General features: G+C 39.5%; 1 protein-coding gene across 2 annotated transcripts in view; it reads right to left on the reverse strand.

Moving 5' to 3' along the window:
• Positions 1-361: 361 nt before the first annotated feature.
• Positions 362-20435, reverse strand: part of DYNLT5 (dynein light chain Tctex-type family member 5) — a 29222-nt gene continuing 9148 nt past the window's right edge. Inside the window, exons 3-6 of one of the 2 annotated variants that reach the window (XM_047726564.1) lie at positions 10199-10290; positions 3662-3786; positions 2500-2603; positions 362-1382 (exon numbers count right to left, since the gene is read on the reverse strand). In XM_047726564.1, the coding sequence (XP_047582520.1) occupies positions 1259-1382; positions 2500-2603; positions 3662-3786; positions 10199-10290 (445 nt within the window). In that variant the 3' untranslated portion in view covers positions 362-1258. Of the gene's footprint in view, positions 2604-3661; positions 3787-10198; positions 10291-20435 lie in introns of both variants that reach the window. The other variant, XM_047726566.1, reaches the window with a different exon arrangement.

A 20435-nucleotide genomic window follows, 5' to 3' on the forward strand; every position in this document is an offset into this window, starting at 1 on the left:
CAAGAGGCTTTCAGTCTAGTAAGGAAAACAAAATTATTATTCACAAATGACCTAGAGAACAATCAGGAACCCAACTATGAGAGATGAAAGCAGAGAGAGAAGAGGAGGGAAAGAATGGATGGAGAAGGATTTAGAGAAAAGACAAGACTAGAGTTTGATTCTGAAAAGTGAAGAAAGTTGCTTTAAGTGAAAGGGGGTGTTCTGAGTAGGGAAAAGCATGAGTGAGGGTTCTGCGGTGGGGGTGGGCATGGCAGGTCTGGGAAGGAGGACGTCACTTTAGGATGAACACCAATTGGGAAGGCAAAATACTAGGAAAGTTCAGGGTGTCTCAAAGTAAAACAATTCCTTCAAATTTACAGTGTCATTTCTTTAAAAAAAAAAAAGCTTTATTTTTAAAACTGAGATACAATTGACATGGTGTAAGTTTAAGGTATACAATGTGTTGACATGATACATTTGTATTTTACATATGATTACCACCATGGTGTTAGCTAATGCAACCATCAAAGCTTCCTGTCATCAGGCTTTTTGTGATAACCAGCACTCTTCCAAGTTAGTCGCAATTAGTGGGTTTTTATTGTATATTCTTATGCTGCTATATAATTTCTAGATTTCATCATTGACTGAATTATAGTACATGGCAATATGCTGTTTAACTAACTCTTTTTTGCTTTTTAAGTACTTTCATGTTTTAAGGTTTTGATCCTAACACAGCCTAGGACAGATGGTAAATTATCTCACAGATGAGACGTTAGGACTCTAAAAAAATAAAGCCGTTTTTGTAGTGGACATTCTATCTACTAAGCAATTTTCTTCATTCTGATTTACTCATGTGAAATTGCAGTAGGATTGCCCCTTCTACTGCTCCAAGACGGGAGATGCTCACAAATGTGTAATGAAAATATGCAGCTCATTTACTTACTCTCTTTATGATCTAATCCAGATTCAAAAGTGGCCTATGGAGATGGACAAATATTGGTTGTGATGAATTATTACACATGTTCCCAATAAGGCAGTAACAGAAAAAAATAATGAAAATTGACTAATTCATTTTGAAAAGCTACCTTAAAAGTCAGAACAAGTAGAAGGAAAGGGATTTTTAAAGTATACATTTTTTTTTTTAAAGTACAGATTCTTTTGGGGGAAAATAAGACATCAATACATTTTAAAGCTATAAAACATTGACCATTTTCCTATTTGTTAAATTCTTTTCGATATGAATGACACATCAGTTTTTTCTCTTAAGACTACAGCGTTTCTAATTTTCTCCACATGTGTACAATTGGTCTTTGACCTTTAACAAATGTCCTCTGGGCAGTTCACTCACCATCCGGGAACAATGTCTCAGCATCATTTCATATGCACACAAAGGGTTGAAAGCTCTGTAAAAATAAATGATCCATGGGACAAGCTACATTAACCGGCAGAATAATAAGCTATTTCAGCCCCCTGTAAATTTTAGCGCCATCCATTCAAAGCTGCACTGGGTCACTTTTGCACTAAATTCATAGGAACAAAATAGTAAATACACATGTTTTATTTGTTAAGCTGCCAGCTATATATTTAATGTAAAAAGTTTGTTAGCCAAGGAAAACCTATTTAAAGAGTGTTTATTTAAAAGCGGTGTCTCTTTCCAATAGATGATTTTAAGTGTTACAGATACATTTCCTATTAAACATCATGTATATTTAATACGGCAATGTCTATTGCAGTGCCCTAAAAGCCTTTGTTCACTTTATAGTTTCCATTACTGGAGAGCCGACATTCAGTTCTCCCACAGTTTTGTAAAGTGCAGGCAACCCACAAGAGCTTCTAGTTTTAGCTAGAGCAGCCCCGTGGGACGACGATAATTGTTATGAAATCATTAATTCTACCTCAGCAGTTTCAACTGTCAGGTACATGTAACAATAATTGCAGTTAATGAATGCTGCTCAATTTATTAAGCACGAAATGAAAACCAGTATTCTTTTATATGCAGCACTGAGACACATTCACGTGTATCATTTGTATACTATGTTGAATATTCTTCTGCCCTTTATTGGTCAGGGTATATAGCCATGTTTGTTTGTTTTTAACTTCTCTTCATCAAAAACAACACAGGGAATTTTAATTCTCGCTACAAAGAGCAATTAAAATAATTAGTACCAAAAGTAAGAATCCATGTTTATGAGGAACAGTCCAGCAGAACCAAGACTTAGTTCCTCCTCTGGATAAACAAGAGTCTTTCCTGTGCCTCCCTTCCCTCCCTCAGTTCTTAGAGGAGCATAAAAAAGTCCAAAAATTCCAATTGTTTGAAATATTAGTGTTGTTTCTTTCTCAAACTTTTGGGCAGTAAAGCTTTCGTGTACATAGATATGGTCTATTTTGATTTTAAAAAGTAAGAACTGATTTATTTTCAGTCACTCGAAGTAAACTGCATAGACGCTTGCAAGAGCAAAGAGAGAAGAATTTCTGAAAACAGAAGATGAAAAGGTGTCACTTTTAGGATCCCAGAGGCACCTGCTTCCAATAAGAATGCTCTCACTCTTCCGTTGTCCGATGTGAACAATTACAATTAGCTTGTACCGTGGAATCATCAGGTCCTTGACCTGGGTTTTAATAACCTAGAATTGAAAGAAGAACAGCAAAAAAAGGTCCTTACTTAGTCACTCTGAAACTTAGGAGTCTTTATCTTTGTCATAAATATGGTGGATTTAAGAAAATCACATGATGTGTTGTAGATATTTTTAGTAACCGTTGTAGAAACTTCACTATGATTTCCTTTAAGCACCGTTCTCCTGAGATAGGACATTTAGAGACAAAATTAGAGCACCAGCAATAAATCTACATTTTCTAAGACACATGAAGAAACTGTAATCCAGAGAACAGGATTTAAAAGATTTATTACATTCTTTGAAAATCTATGTTAAGACGGCTTCCCTTCAAAGAATGTTGGCGTGAGAGTTATACCACCTTGTTTACGTCTAATTAAGGGAGCACACGTCTGGAGTCTCCTGTAATAGGACTAACCATGAATGTTTATTAAAGAGCTTGTTATAAAGAGGAAAGTAAAGAAAACCTAATGGAGTGCCAGCACTTTAGTTGATAAAAATAGAAATGTATTTAAAGACCACAATATCTGTATTCGGTGGCACTCAAGGAAACTAGCCTGAACAAGAGAAAATGATCACTAAAATATATCTTTGGCAATAAATTTTTTTTTCTTCCTAAGATTTTATTTATTTATTTGACAGACAGACATCACAAGTAGGCGGAGAGGCAGGCCGAGAGAGAGGGAGAAGCAAGCTCCCTGCTGAGCAGAGAGCCCAATGTGGGGCTCGATCCCAGGACCCTGGGATCATGACCTGAGCCGAAGGCAGAGGCTTTAACCCACTGAGCCACCCAGGTGCCCTGGCAATAAATTTTTTAATAAATGGGCATTTGTAAACATTTTTTAAACAAAATACATGCAAAATGATACACATAATAGTTGTATTAGGCAAAGGCTTTTTATACACACACACACACACACACACACACACAGAATATGACCCCGTAAATATTTTCATAAAATATAAATAAACATTTTTACTGCTACTGCAAATTAATTGCCTTCATCAAAAAGTAAGCAGTTGTCCTCTTAACAATATTCTAATTAACCCCGGGAAAATCACATATATACCTCAGAAATTGTTTTAGCCATTTGTCTACAGAGTTCTGGTTCATATTGTTCTTCTTGCAGATAGTTAGTTAACACATCTTTCAGGATTTGATTGACAATGACCACAGGAAAATGTTGGGTGGGACCTGAAAATACAGATGAAATTTCTAAGTGATTTCAAATGTTCTCCGCCCACCCGTCGTCTAATCAAAAGAGTACTGAATCATGGAGAGACATTTCATCTTCTGGGTGGCCTCTATTTAAGGAAAAAATGGTCTTAACTAGGCTTCCAGACAGGTTCTCTGGCAAAGGACCAGAAGAAAACACACTGTGCCATTTCTTAGACTACCTAAAGAGTGTGGTCAATACCGTTGAGATTTGATATTGAAAGTATCCTCCTTCCCAGTTCCCACTATTAATGACTTACTTTAAAGTCTCAACATCTTTCTAACTGACCTCCAGCTCTTATAACCCCAGCTTTTTGTCTCCAATGTATGCATACCACACTACAACTGGAGGGGTCGCTCTAAAACCCAGATCTGGCTATGACATTTCCTGTAGCAAAGTCTAAGGTCCAGCGCCTCTAACCTCTTTGCCCCCGACCATAGCCCTCTCTGTGGCTGCTGCTCCAGTCTCTTGAACTTCATCTGTCTTTCAAGGGACGCTTGCGAACATTTGTTCTTGCCCCTCTTTTTAAGGGGGATGGCCTTCCCTATCTTGTTCATCTGAAAAATATCCACTCACATTTCAAGGTCAGCTGAAATGCCTTCTCCAGGCAGCCGCCTTCTTCACCTCAGGTAAAAAAAAAAAAAAAAAAAATCATCCCTTCTTTTCAGTACCCCCAATTCTCTGGGTCCCCACTGCTCCAAATCCACCTGACAATAGCTAAAGCATTTCTGCCTTTCTCCCCAGTGAAATGGTAAGCTAGATCAGATTTTTCCTCTGCAGAGTCTAATACAATGCAAAAGGCAGAAGAAAGATTTAATGTGTGATTTCTGAATTTAAATAGAAGTAAACATTGTATAGGTAATAATCACAGTACAGATAATAACTACTTTCATTGAGCATTTTTTACATATCATGTACTGTGATAAATATATATTTATTACCTTACATAATCTTGCAATAAATCATTGGGGTGAATTTTATTGTTATCTCCATTTCACACACAGGAAAACAGAGGTTTAAATACATTCAGTAACTTGCCCAGAATCACACAGTGGCAGAGCTGGGAGGTACTTCCTATTTTATCTGACTAGAGCTTATATTCTTAACCACATTTAGTCCATGTTCACAGCAGAGGCTTCAGATGGATCTTCTTTATTCTGCATCCCAGGAATCTTCCCTGTCCCTCCTGGGAGTATTAACCTCATCATCTCTCTGTCATTGCATGACATGCACATGTGCCCGGAGCCTGGCGTATAGTGGCTCCGTCATTAGTTGCTGAATTGATACAGATAAAGGAATGACATCCAGAATTATATTCAATTCTATTTTACTAGTCATTAGTATTGTTTATTGTTTATTTTCAATGACTGTATCAGGGTCTCAAGACACATATGGCACACTAAAAGTAGGACAACTCCTGAAGGATTTACTAAAGAGACTCCTTAGGAAGTTCCAAGCTGGAAACTGGACCAAAGGATAGTGCAGTGTCCCTTGACTAGTGACACTGAGGGTGTCACCCCATCCTAACCCAGGCTTGAGGGGTCTGAGAAGGGAACTCTTACTAGATCCATTAGAGGCACATGGAGAGCGCTCCCTTGAGGGCAGCTATACCCTTCCACTGATGGATGCAAAGAGCGTGAGATGAACCCACCGTCAGGGCTTGGGGGAAATAAAGACCCCAGCTCACTCTCCTTCCCACTCTGACTTCCCACTGAAGTTTTCCACTGGCCAGACTTACCTGGAAGGCTACAGCCTGGGGCTGTAATTGAGTTAGGTCAACATCCTGGGGCTCAATACATAGTATTTGTATTTTGATGATTATATGGGAATTGTTCAGTTAAATCATCCTGGGGGAATGCGTCTGGATTGGTTAAAGGGAGAGTCACCTGATACAATGAGTATGAGGATTAACTCCAATATTTAGTTAGTAGGAATCTGTGTTCTATAGGACAAACAGTTACAAACATGGTAGACTTGTAGGTTTACAACTCTAGGCTGGTCCTGACTGCTCCCATCTCATGGGGTCAGAGATAGGGCACCAGCCGGTGTGGGCAAGTTCCTAGGCACCTACAAGCCTCTGTGGATCTTTTACATTTCCATTTGCATTCTTGAGTGAAACAAGGCTAAATTTGAGAGTGGTTTCCCATTCTATTCAAGGAGGTTTTTTAAATTAACATTTAATGTATAATTTGTTTCAGGGGTACTGGTCTGTGAATCATCAGTCTTACACAACTCACAGCACTCCCCATAACACGTACCCTCCCCAATGTCCATCATGGAGTCACCCCATCCCTCTGACCCTCCTCCCCTCCAGCAACCCTCAGTTTGTTTCCTGAGATTAAGAGTCTTTTATAGTTTCTCTCCCTCTCTGGTTTCATCTTGTTTCATTTTTCCCTCCCTTCCCCTATGCAAGAAATTTACAGATGATATTCCTGGCTTGGACTAAATTAAATAGGTTATGTATATTCTAACTATACCTTTCTGTTGTTCACTCCCTCCTACCCAGCACGCATATTGCATATACCTTGACCTACACCACTCACATGGAACTTAATTTGGCCACATATTAGAGTAACTTGTATACATCATTTCCTTCAGCCAACAGTAAATTCCCTCAATGCAGATATCTGGGGACGGCCTCTTTCCTCCTAGGAAGATGAGAGTTTTTCAACTCTAACCAGATAATTCTTTAGAATCTGTTATCACCTCCTTGAGCCTAAGTCCAGGTTATGGTAGATGGCCCAAGCCAGGCCAATTAGAATCCTTTCTCAGAACTAGGGGGGAAAAAAGCCATCCTCTTTCTGGTGACAAAAGTTATCACATGTGATCCTGAGGAACTGTAGAAGGCCATGACTCTCACCATGGAGAGGAAGGCAGGCCACGGTGAGAAAAGGAGGCCTATCCAGCTTTGTGCTGGAACGACAGAATCCTGGTTGTCCCCGAGTCCCTGTTTCCAGTAGCTCCTACTGTCTAGCTGTACCAATTTCCTCTTTGCCCTGGGCTTTGTGGTCTTTTTTTTTTTTTTTTTTTTTTAAATCTCATTAACTAGATCTATTTTGAAATATCATCATGGACTTTTCTTTTCTCATTTTCTTTTGTCATTGTTTTGTGACCTCTCCCCTATGCAGCCAGAATTATCCCTTGCCTTGCTCAGGCTGGGACGCTGAGCTGCAAAGACAAAGAAAGCGTGGATGTTCAGCTTTTGCCTTCCCAAATGATCTCCCTAATCTACCTTCAGATTCAACTAATGGGAATGGCAAAAGTTTTTTCTTTTCCTTTTCTTTCTTTTTTTTGAATGGATTTTTTTTTAAAGGAAAAATATTTTTAGAAATTGAAAAGCAGGGGCGCCTGGGTGGCTCAGTGGGTTAAAGCCTCTGCCTTCGGCTCAGGTCATGATCCCAGGGTCCTGGGATCGAGCCCCGCATCAGGCTCTTTGCTCTGCAGGGAGCCTGCTTCCTCCTCTCTCTCTGCCTGCCTCTCTGCCTACTTGTGATCTCTCTTGGTCAAATAAATAAATAAAATCTTAAAAAAAAAAAAGAAATTGAAAAGCAAAGATCTGAAGAAAGGTTGGAATGAAAAAAAATAAAGGAAAGGAAAACAAAAGAAAAGAAAAAAAAGAAAGAAAGAAACACTTGTTACAAAAATATATTTAAGGCAGAAAAGATAAAAATTTGGTTATTTAATATGTCTGTGTGTCAGCTTCCCCAAATTGGGGTAATAATAAGAATTCTCATGCACTGTTTTTTATTAGGATTAAATGAGTTTAAATATTTAAAACTTTTAGAATAGTGCCTGCCATGCACTAACCCCCCCTACTCTTGAGGTATTATTATTAGTGTGGTTGTTATCCTTGCTACGTCATGTTGAGTGAGGAGATGTTGCAGAGAAGGCAGCAAGATCAGGCGGGGGTGTAAGTAGGGAGGCAGTGAGACCTCCACAGTCAGGAAGGACCCTAGCGGGTAGAGGGAAGTCAGGGGAGAAAGCCTGACAGTTTCTGTCCATGAGAGCATCTGATGACAGGGCCTGATCACCCCAAGGAAGCTGAGCTCAAATGATGTCTCTCTTTCTCTCTCTCTCCATCTTCAGGTTCTACTTTTTGTTATGTTTACATTTTCAGGCAGGCTGTCTCGATGTGACAACAAAAATATAGCCACCGCTGATCTCCTGCTTACAGTCAGTGTTTTAAAAGAATCAGATACTTCTAATTAATTAATGAAAAAATTTAAATGGTGTTTTATTACAAGAAATATGCTTTGATTTTTCCATTCCCTTTTTTCTTTCGTTAATTATACTTATGCTTTCATCTCATTCTGGCTATAATTACTCAGATAAAGGGAGGACAAAAATACTAAGCATTTAAAATGTGTTTAGATGATGCAAATATTATTGGATAGACTGTGAAAAATTAAACACAGTAATGCTAATGATTGACAGGTTCCCCCCACATAATACTCTTTTGGGAAGTATTGTGTTGTGTAGATATGAGAGAAAATCTTTACCAAAGGTCCACAGAGTACCTCTCAGATGCAAAATAAACTCAGAAACAAGTAGCATTGGAAATACATTTTTGTCTGAGTATTAACAAGACAGCTAGTTGAATGGTTAAGAAATGAATTGTTAAGCATGATAGACTTTGATCCTAAAGGAATAATTCACATGACTTTTTGTAAGAAAATATGGGAAATAACTTTATACTAAGCTATTTCTAACATTACTTTTCTAACTTGGTTCAACACTCAGTACTTCTAAAATTGATAAGATGATTTAGTTTGTTTATTAAAGGAAATACGTTATGAAAATATATCCTTATGAAGAAGAAACGCAGGACTTCATAGTTCAAATATTTTATCTTGTCAAAATCTAATTCAAACCATTTCAGCGTGCAGAGCCCAATGTCATAAGCATCGAATGGTTAAGATCTTTTAGTTACAAGTGGGGGAATACCTGACCCAAACCTAGCTTGCCTAATGAAAAGTCTAAGAACAGATAGCTGAATTTAGGACTCAAATAATGATGTTAGGATTTGGTTTTCTCCCAGTCTCAGGCTTCATGTGTTGGGGCAGGATGGCAAAAGCTCACATAGCCATACTTCTTTCAAGTTTCAGAACCTAATTGGCTTCTTCAACAGCCCCAACAACATTGTCTATGTTGAATCTCAAAGGCTTTGATTGGCTTGATCTATCAAAGGGTCATATGCTATCCCAGAATTAGTCACTGTTGTATCTTTGAAGCTAGTGTCGGCTTTAGCAGAATGTTATGGACCAAAAGTGGTACTGATGGCAGCAGTGGGGTTCTCCAAAGGAAACTGGGTAAGGTTACCAGAAGGATTGGAAAATTATGCTGGATGGCAGGAATATTAGTTGTCTACCCCAGGCACGGTGAGAATACCAGGAGACTGACTAATTACAGAGCCTTGTAATCCATGTAGTCTTGGGGATTACTGTAGAGAACAGCTACAAGGCCTAATGGGATGCACTGATGGTCTATAATTTTCTTGAAGTTAACTGGCTACAGATGGAACCACTCTGGCCCATAGAGTCCTTCCCTTGGTCATTGGCAAGTCTCTGTGGAATTTCTACATAGCAGTAATTATATACAGTGGGCAGATAATAGCAGGCAGGTACACATTTAGAGAAAACAAGTTGAATGGGAAAATGTATTCACTGTGGACTCCATCTGGGAGTATAGGGGCAGGTGCAAAGATCTTTGTTTTCAAAGACCCAAAACCTCAGTGGAAAGGGATAAACACCTCTGTCAACAAGGGACCAGAAATCATTTGCTTTGGCTTTGAAGTCTTCCCCCCCACCCCCCACCTATCAACAACATTGGTTGGGTTTGCTGGATAAAACTTCAATGCATATATCTTTCCTTTAACTTGAGCATATATAAAATAACTGTACAAGGATAATCCAGAAATACCCAGAAATGAAATTCTTGGTCCAGTACTACGCAATACACATTAGTGCTGCCAGTGATTTGCTCGGGATTTAGGAAACACTGATAAAGAAAACTAAGCAATGGGTGTTGGTCCCAATCTTGCAGAGGAAGAAATTAAAACAGTATCAAGTCACTTAATTGAAACCCCTTATATTGTGCTAATATTGAAGATAAGACCATGTTATCAGATACTATTTTAAGTAAATAGTGAGATTAGAAGGGGGCACCTGGGTGGCTCAGTTGGTTGAGTGGCCAACTGATAATTTCACTCAGGTCATGCTCTTGGGGTCATGGGATGGAACCCCATGATGAGCTCTGTGTGTTCAGCACAGAGTACACTTGAGATTCTTGCTCCCTCTTCCTCTGCCCCTACCACCCAAAATAAATAAATAAATAAACAAAATCTTAAAAAAAAAAAAGTTTAAAATAGGAATGAATGATAAAATAACAGACCCAACTGATAGGTGTTTTCCATCTGAACTGTAAGGCGAGAGGCCTCGTCACCCTGGCTAGGTTCATCCGTATAACACACAGTACTCCTGGAGCTAAAAGCAAGGGAGAAGACAAATTTCAATAGTCATGATAATAATAATAACAACAACAACAAAACACATTGTTGCTTTTAGCAAAAATGTTACAAAGGTAAAGTTTCTCTAAGAATATTTTAAGCAAGTCTCCATATCAAATATCCCAATGTCTAAAGTCTAAAACATTTTAGAGAGGGAGCAATCAAGATTTAGAGAAGTTATTTGGAGCAGGTCTCCATATAGTGGTTGAAGCCCAGTGCAGCCCAGTGAAGTCCAAGGCATCTGACTATTCAGAAAGTGTTCATGAGTTGGTCTGTCTGTTTTAAAAGCCATTGCCAAAGGCATCTCCACCACAATGCAAAGGCTCTCTCCTCAAAGTGGACAAAACTAACAAAAGGGACTGGAGAATATAGGAGGAAGCTTAAAATTCTGGGAAACAACTATATATGCTATTAAACTTCATAAAAGTTCACAAGTTCACTCTTAAACATACCACACAAAATCCCGTTAGTAGAAAAAAGAAAAACAAGAAACTCACCTACACGGTGAGAGAAATGAAAATTCACCCAAACTATTGCAAATCATTAGCATTTTCACCATTTCAACATTAAGAAAGGGTTTTGGCTTGGTTACCAAGGCAATATAAGCTTATCCAGGTGCTAAACAGGAGACCCAAGCAAAGAGGAGCCCCTAATGTCCCTCTAGCACCACTTAATTCTCCTTAGGTCAGAGGAAATTCAACTATCACTAATGGCAGTCTCAGCTCTACCCCCAAGTCTCTCCACCTGTGAAAATGGAAGTTAAGACAGATGTCATTTCAAAGGAGATACTACAATAGCGTGTATGTGTGTATGTGTGTGTGGTTATGTGTGTGTGTTCAGAGTGACCACTTTTCTAAGCAGGCTATGTTTTTTGCCTTAATTAAATGACAGATATTTGTTCTTAATCTTTTGGGATTTTTTTTTTCTCTGCAAGGAGATTAAAATACTTAGTTTTCAGCTGTTTGGAATGAATAAACTTTTTGCAAATGATATTTTAAGAAAATCACAGATAATCTGTTTTAAAAAATCCTTAATACAATTTGTGTAATAAATGAAGGTTTACCCACCCAACCCAAGAAATCGATGCAAATAATTATGGCTGCATTTTCACGATAGATTTCTGGATTAGTGATTTAGTCCTCATTCTTGTAACACCTGCTTTCCCCAGTTTTCTGCTGCCCTTTGAAGTAGCAACCAACCTGTTTGGCCACATGGGCTGCAGGTGTTGTGGGTAGTACCCACAGAAGATGATCGCTTCTGCTCAGAAAACCCCACGTTGCAAAAGCCCCCTGATCTGAAGATAAACCAGCCTGTCCTGATATTTTATGTGCTAATTTTCACTTTGCAAAAACATTTTCCAGCAAGGATCTCATTTTACCTTCACAAGACTCTCTTAAGTTAGTAAACAAGTTATTCTACCCATTTCAGAGATAAAAGGAATGAGGCAAAGGGTTTACTGCCATACGTGTCGGAAAGGCAGACTCGGATTTCAAACATCCTATTTACCTTCCCTTAACAAAGTCTCACACATGATCATTTTAGACAGAAAGAAAATAGGGACAACCACCACCTAAATCATTAATGACTGAATTTGAAACTTACTTGCACAAATATACAGCAGGTGTTACTAAAAACCCAATTTCTCTTCTACTGAACACCTTGTTAAGAATTCATAGAAAGAGAAGTAGTGTTGGTACAAAACTCAAAGTAGCGTAAGTTGGAAGTCTCAGACAAAAATCAAATAAGGATTTTTTTTTCACAAACAGTCCTCACTATTACTTTGTTTCATGTTACTGAAAAGTTGATAATCAGTGCAGTAGTGTTTATCAGTATGAAACTGGAAAGTGTCATAAGTGCAGTTTAAAAAACCTACTGGCCAGGGGCGCCTGGGTGGCTCAGTGGGTTAAAGCCTCTGCCTTCGGCTCAGGTCATGATCCCAGGGTCCTGGGATCGAGCCCCGCGTCGGGCTCTCTGCTCAGCAGGGAGCCTGCTTCCTCCTCTCTCTCTCTCTCTCTCTCTCTCTCTGCCTGCCTCTCTGCCTACCTGTGATCTCTATCTGTGAAATAAATAAATAAAATATTAAAAAAAAAATAAACCTACTGGCTGAAGAGAGGTGTGCAATCAGAAGGAGTTGCAGACTGACTTTTCAAAACTTATGAAGGGGATTCTGTTCCGTGCCTTTTCATTTCCACAGTAATCATGTAAATGCTGCATCCTCATTATAAAAAGTTCAAAACATAGAAAAGTATAAAGACTAAAGTAAAATTACACAAAACATTACTAACCCCAGTTAGTACCTACCCACCGTTAACATTACAAAAATCTTTTTAGACATGACTGTACATATGGGAGCATATGATAGATGCTTGGCTTTTTTTCCCCCTTCACTTGAAAATGTATCATGGATAACTTTCTGTGTTGATAGTAATCTACATCAATATTTTATTTTATTTTTTTTTTTAAGATTTTATTTATTTATTTGACAGAGAGAGAGAGAGAGAGAGATCACAAGCAGGCAGAGAGGTAGGCAGAGAGAGAGGGGGAAGCAGCCTCCCTGCTGAGCAGAGAGCCCGATGTGGGGCTCCATCCCAGGACCCCGGGATCATGACCTGAGCTGAAGGCAGAGGCTTAACCCACTGAGCCACCCAGGCGCCCCTACATCAATATTTTAAACATCAAGACAGTATTTAATATACGAACACACTACATTTTATTTGCCCTCTTGTTCTTCTGGAAATCTAGGCTGTTTCTAAAACACCATTGTTGTGAAGAAAGCCATGGTAAACATCTTCTGGAAATCTAGGCTGTTTCTAAAACACCATTGTTGTGAAGAAAGCCATGGTAAACAAGTGGTGGGGACTGCCTGCCATTGGCTCTCCAGTGTTCTTTCCTTCCTTGTTAGCAGAACCCTTAAGTGAGTGGAGATATTTCTCTCTACACTAAAGACAAATTCTTGGATTGCTTTGGTGCTATTGTGGCCACGTGGCTTGTAAGCCAATGAGATGTAAGAGAAAATTTTGTAAGAAAAATCCTGAGAAAGTTTCCCCAAAAGAGTGAATTCAATTAAGAGCAGCCTGTTTATAACCTTGATGACTGGAATGTGGGTATGACTTCAAGAGTTTAGCAGCCATCTTGGGTTTTGAGATGACCTTATAAATTATACATCGGGAAGAAAGAAGAAGCCTAGGTCCCTGAATTGCTTCCCTCCAGACTTTTTACATAAGAGAAAAATACAGTTCTATTTTGTTTAAGTCACTAATTTTTTTAAAAAGATTTTATTTGACAGAGAGAGATCACAAGTAGGCAGAGAGGCAGGCAGAGAAAGGGGGAAGCAGGCTCCCTGCTGAGCAGAGAGCCCGATGCGGGGCTTGATCCCAGGACCCCGAGATCATGACATGAGCTGAAGGCAGAGGCTTAACCGACTGAGCCACCCAGGCGCCCCTACATCACTAATTAAAAAAAAATATTATAGGAAGCATTATATAATACGGATACAAATTCTAACTGATACAGAATTTGCTACTTGGAAGTGGGATGTTGCAAGTACCAGAGGACAAGACTTGGACTTGGTTTTGGGAAGGAGGTAAGGCTTCAGAGAATGGCGTTTTAGATATTTTGCTGTAACCTGGCATCCTTTCTCATGCAGAAAGGAAAACATTTGGTTCATCTATTGCTTTCTGTACCATGTATCCACTAAAACTATACCTTCACGGCAAATTACAGAAAATTACTTGTTACCTTAAAAAAAAAACCTCTGTTTATGATATTTTTTTGAAACTGAGATCTGCTTAAAATGAGATGGGTTGGAAAAAGGAAGAGTGAAGAGAAAACAATGAGCTGAAGAGAAAAAATAAAATATTTATTCCTTGAAAAAGAAACAGAAGGAAGAGATCAGATATCAGAAGTGCTTGCAATCTGGTTAGCTAATCTGAAACCAGAATATGGGCTCGGTAAGTTTTGAGAAACAAAAAAGATTCTGAAATAAAAAAGACTGAGAAATAAAAAGGATTCCCCACTGAAAATGGGGAATGACTGACAGTGTTTAGAATATTGACTTGGAAAATAAGCAGTATATATTTTCTATTTGATAAACAACTTTACTCAAGCCCTTTGAAATTTTTACGAATAAAAATGTGAGATGCTCAAAAAGCAACTTTATAATTTTAATTACCAGTGCTGTATACACAGCAGAAAACATTTATTGGGTGTACGTCCAACATTACAAGTGGCTACATGTCAGGTGTCTATGACCAGACTTCCCATAGTTTATAATAACAGTCCTTCTAGATAGATAGATGATCTCCTTGCAAAGGGAAAGCTGTAGGTGATCTTATTTTTGAAATGTGAAAAATGCTCTTGCTCTCTGTGTTTCATCAACTTATTGACATTTAGGGAGGAATAAAGTTCTATTGGCAAAACGTATCCGAGAGAGTTGTCAAGTTTTAGGAAGGAAGGTAGATGGAAAGTAAACACAGGGAAACTGAAAGTCTGGCAGAAACTACTGGTGAAAACAAGAAACGAATCAACCAATGTTATTCTAGGGAGAAGAGTAACAATTTGTAACCCAGTGCAAGTTTCAGTAATACTTGGAATCAAATCTTCTACTGCTGAGGACAGACGTGGCCATTAACCTGGATGCAGAACTAGCTGCATGAAGTTGGTCCACAATAACAAAAGGAACCCTTCTCTATTGTATCTGATTGACATTGGAAACATCCATGCCGGCCCAACAGCCTGTGTTCTGATTATGCAGGAAAGAGGCAAAAAGAAAATTAGCTAAGCAGTTGGAATATGTTTACTCTTTGATGAAAGAAAATTCAGTTCTCCTGAAACAGCTTACAAAGGTATTTGCTGGTCATTCCTTGAATTACACCGAATAAATACAAGGCTTGTCTTCTTATCATAACTGTTAGACACAGAAGTAAGTTCAATGAAATCTCACCAGCCTCAATAGTATCTAATTATTATTGAGAATTCATGTCCAGACATTTTCACTGACATTATTACGGAGATGTTTGGAAGCTGCCATAAGAAATAATATTTGAATGTATAACTGGCCTTGGAACCATTAATTTAGTAGATTAAGAAAGTTAGAATATCATCTCTTTCTTCCATTTGTAACCAGAAAATGCCTGGAACTATCATATTTTGAATGGTATCATTTAAGCAGTTTTCCCGCCTAAATCTGTTACTGAAGTTATGTGCTGCCTCCCAGTGGAGATATTTCAGAGCGCACAGAGTAAAAAGAAGGCTTCAGGATGTACACACGTCGACTTTGGTTATTCTGTTTTCTCTCATTCTTTCAACAAATATTTATGGCTCATAAGGGGCAGACTGGTGATACAAGAAAAGTTATTCCTGGTGCTCAAGAAATAAGATATTGCAAACAACATGAAATTTGCATAAAGGCTCATTTAGTTGAGAACTTTCTGCCTCAAAACATCCACATTTTATGAATGTTACGTGTAGAGCAAAAACATACCAGCTCTTACCCTGTCACTAGAAGATGGAAGTTATCTAGCAAGGTAATTTAGTTTTGTGGTCATTTAGTTTATAGCTAGTTTGCTGGATCTTTATGTAGCTTTGAGATATATTATTCTCATTACTGGCCCCATCATGCCAGTAAGAGAAAGGTTATAATACAAAGAAAGGCCAAGATACATTCTCATAAATGAGAGAGGAGAGAAAACGACAACGAATGTATTCTTGTAGGATATATTTCTCAAGAGCAGGAATGCTTCTGAAGGTCAAAAGAATAAACCACACAACCTATAGAAAATCTGATGTGACTGAAGATTATCCAGGAAAGGTGACTGACAAGATAGAATAATTTTGAGTGTGTGGATAGAAAATCAGAGCGTCTGAAGCCCACTGAACTAACGTTCACTCAAGAGAAGGTGAGGTTAAAGCCAAAGGCAGCTGATGAAAATTCTGTTGCAGCTCCTGGATGAATGGATAGATTCAAAGTTGCATTACCCTTGGCAATCATCTCTCAGTTGAGGCTGAGAGTATGGGTCCCACGGCTACCACCGCAAAACTACCACTGTGCCGCAAAACTACAGAGAACATGAAGAACTGTGGTCTATCTCAACAGATTTTCAACACAAATGAAAGTTTCTGTCTTTAACGATTATATTTATTTATTAGACAGGAAGAGCGAGAGCACAAGCAGGGGGAGCAGCAGGCAGAGATAAAGGAAGAAGCAGGTTCCCTGCTAAGCAGGGACCCCGATGTGGGGCTTCATGTGGGGCTGGATCCCAGGACCCCAGGGATCATGACCAGAGCAGAAGGCAGACGCTAAACTGACTGAGCCACCCAGGTGCCCCTCTTTTTTTTTTTTTCCAGTAGATGCACAATGGAGTGCTTTAGCAAGAAGGTAAAAGTATACCATATTTTTAAAATTCGGGAATTTAACAATTCCATTGCTGTAAATGCATCTTATGTTTTCAAGATGAAAGTCCTGAGTCACCTGGACTTAACAGCTATGTGGACCTGGGAACATAATCTGTCTGTGAGCAACAGAACTTGTTTGTTCAGGAATTAGTAACCTGCAATAATTAGTCATTCAAAAAATACTTACTGAGTTGCTGTTATGTTCCAGGATCTCTTCTAGGTTCTTGGGACCCAAAATGAAACAAACAAAGATCTTTGTCCTCAAGGAACTTAGTGAGAAGGGACAGATCATAGACAATAAAATACTAACCTAGTAAATTATATACTCTTTTATTTTTTTTTAAAGATTTTATTTATTTATTTGACAGAGAGAAATCACAAGTAGGCAGAGAGGCAGGCAGAGAGAGAGGAGGAAGCAGGCTCCCTGCTGAGCAGAAAGCCCGATGTGGGGCTCGAACCCAGGACCTGGGATCATGACCCGAGCCGAAGGCAGCGGCTTAACCCACTGAGCCACCCAGGCGCCCCTATATACTCTTTTAGAAGGTGATAAATGCTACAGTGGAAAGAATTGCTTCATTAAGGGGCCTTGAAAGTAGATCAAGGAGAGGGTGCTGTTTGCAGTTTTCAATAGAATGGTCAAGATAGGCTTCCATGAACAAAGACTTGAAGGAGACGAGGAAAGGCACCCTGTGGATAGCTGAGGGAGTAGGGAGAGGGAAAAGCCTATGCCCAGGGTTTGAGATAGGAGGCTTCTTGGTATTTCTGCAGAAGTGCATAAAGGCCAGAGTAGCAGGAGCAGAGGGAGCGAGCAGGAGGGTGAAGGAGATGAGGTTCTGAAGGTGTTAGGCAGCTAGATCATGAGAGGCTTTGTGAACCACTGTAAAACCCTGGCTTTCACGATGAGCAAGTGGGAGCCTACGGAGAGTTTTGAGCCGAGGAACAGCAAGATCTGCTTTAGAGTTTACAGGGATCGCTCCAACTGCTATTTTGAGAATAGACTATAGGCTGGCAGGTGTCAAAACAGGGAGACCGGTCAGGAAGCTTTTATAGTAATCCAGGGGAGAGGGGACAGTAACTGCTATGGATTAAATTTTGTCTCCCCAAAATTCATATGTGGAAGACTTATTGCCCTACCATGTTACCATATTGGAGCTACTGCCTTTAAGAAGTTAACTAAGGTTAAGTGAGGTCACAGAGGTGAAGCCCTGAGCCAAAAATATTGGAGGCCTTCTATTAGAGGAAGAGACACCAGGGTTCTCTGTCCATCATGTGAAGACACAGTGAAGAGGTACCCCTCTACAAGCTGGGAAGAGGGTGGACACGAGAACCTGACCATGTTGGCATCATGATTTTAGACTTCCTGATTTCAGATTTCACAACTCCAGGACTGTGAAAAAAAAAATCAATTCCTATTATTTAAGCTGCCCAATCTATGGTATTTTATTATGACAACCTGAGCCAACTAACACAGTGGCTCAGACTGAGATAGGAGATGTCAGGGATAGTGGTCAGTAGTTAGATTCTGGATATATTTTCCAAGTTGATTCAACAAAATTTCCTAAGGCATAGGAAGGGGGGCAGTTAGATAGAGAGTTCAGTTGAGAGCATGTTTGAGATGGTTACCATATACTGAAGTAGAAGGTCAATAGGCAGGCAGATCCATGACTGTGGGTTTTGGGAGAGTTATGGAGATGTAAATTTGGGGGCATAATACTATGTCTCAGTCATGAGCCTGGAGGAGATTCCCGAGGGGCTAAGTGCAGGACAAGAGGCGAATAGGACAAAGGACTGCTCTCTGAGGCACTCCAACATTAACTTCTCTGGGGAGAAGACAGGAAGCAGGAAGAAGACAGAGAAGGGGGAACCCATGAGGTAGAAGGTAAACAGGAAAGTGTGTGTCCTGAAGCCAGGTGAAGAACTTGTTTCTGGGAAAAAGAGTGCTCAGGGGACAGTGCTAAATGCTGACAGACCAAGTAAGATGAGGACTGACCACTGGATCAGCAACGTGAGTCATGATCTTGCTAAGAGCAGTACCACAAGTTCAAGGGCAGTCTGTTTTGTTCACCATGGTATCTTTAGCACTTAGCACAATGCCATGACCCAGGCAACAAAAATGTTTTTAATGAATAAAAGGAATAATACTAAAAAAAAAAAAAAAAAAGTCATGATACTGTTGTCATTATGATTCTCATTTTATAGATGATGTAGTAAGACTCAAAGAATATTAAATGGTAGCTGGGTAAGTAGATCTGGGATTCAAACACAGGTCTCATTTGACTCCAAAGTTCTTTGTGATAATAATAATTAATATTTGCTCTGTTTTTAGATGTGCCAAGAACTATTCTAGGTGTTTCCATATATTCTTTTTTTTTTTTTTAAAGATTTTTATTTATTTATTTGACAGAGAGAGATCACAAGTAGGCAGAGAGGCAGGCAGAGAGAGAGAAGGAAGCAGGCTCCCTGCTGAGCAGAGAGCCCGATGTGGGGCTTGATCCCAGGACCCTGGGATCATGACCTGAGCCGAAAGCAGAGGCTTTAACCCACTGAGTCACCAGGCGCCCCATTCCATGTATTCTTTTAATGAATTCTCACCATACGCCAAAGCAACAATGACTACTTTTAACCCACTCTATAGAAGAAGAAGCTGGGATAAAGCGGGCTCAATAACTTATGCAAAATCAGCTTAAGTGCTCAAGCTGGAACTTGATCCCAGCTAGTCTATGCAGAACCCATCTCTGAGACACTCCATTCGACTCCCTGGCTATGAGGTGGCTCTTCTATCCCCTTTTTTAGAAACACTGTACTAGTTCGCCAGAGCTGCCACAAAAAAGTACCATAGATCAGGTGGCCTGAACCCCAGAAATGCATGACCTCAGTTCTGGAGGCTGGACATTTGAGAACAAGGTGTCGGCTTGCTTGGTTGCTTCTGAGTGCCGTGGCAAGAGGGGTCGGTTCCCGGTGCAGATGGCTGTCTTCTCTCTTTGTCTTCACATCCTCTCCCTCTATGTGTATTTGTGTCCAAATTTCTTTTTCTTAGAAGGATACCTGTCATGTTGGATTAGAACCTACCCTAATGGGTTCATTTAAACTTAACTACCTCTTTAAAGATGCTGTTAGCGGGTAAGGTCACATTCGGAAGTACTGGGGGTGAGGGCTTCAGTATGAACTTGGCAGGCACAGCGCAGTTTGGCCCAGAGGTGTGGGGAGCGCACCTTTTGGCCCATATGACAAAGGACAACACTTTCATGACATCTCCAAATTCTTGGGTCAGAGAACTGCAGATTATTTGCTCTGTTGTTCGGAGTTGTGGGAAGTCACTCAATCTCACCAAGTGTCCTCAGTGTATGGGGAGAATAGGGCATGCACATACTTATTTTTTCTAAACACTGTTGGATTTATTTGCTGAACAGATATTTGTTTTCATTCTCATTTTTCTAGCAAATACCCACATTTAGTATCATTCTCCCTTCTTATATTCTGCCATTCAGATGGATGCAAAATGGTATCTTGCTTTAATTTGCATTTTTCTGATTCCAAGTGAGTTCGAGCATCTCTTTATAGTCCTGTTTTCAACCGTCTCTTCATATTCTGCTTGGCCATTTGGGCTTTCCTCTGCAAACTGCTATTTATCTTCTTTGACTATTTTTTTTTATTGTCACTGTGCATGATTTAAAAAAATATATCTATCTTCTGGCCTATTAACTGTGCCTATTGCATTTTTTATTGAAC

Source organism: Lutra lutra, chromosome 4 (genome assembly GCF_902655055.1).
Source record: "Lutra lutra chromosome 4, mLutLut1.2, whole genome shotgun sequence".
Lineage (NCBI taxonomy): Eukaryota > Metazoa > Chordata > Mammalia > Carnivora > Mustelidae > Lutra > Lutra lutra.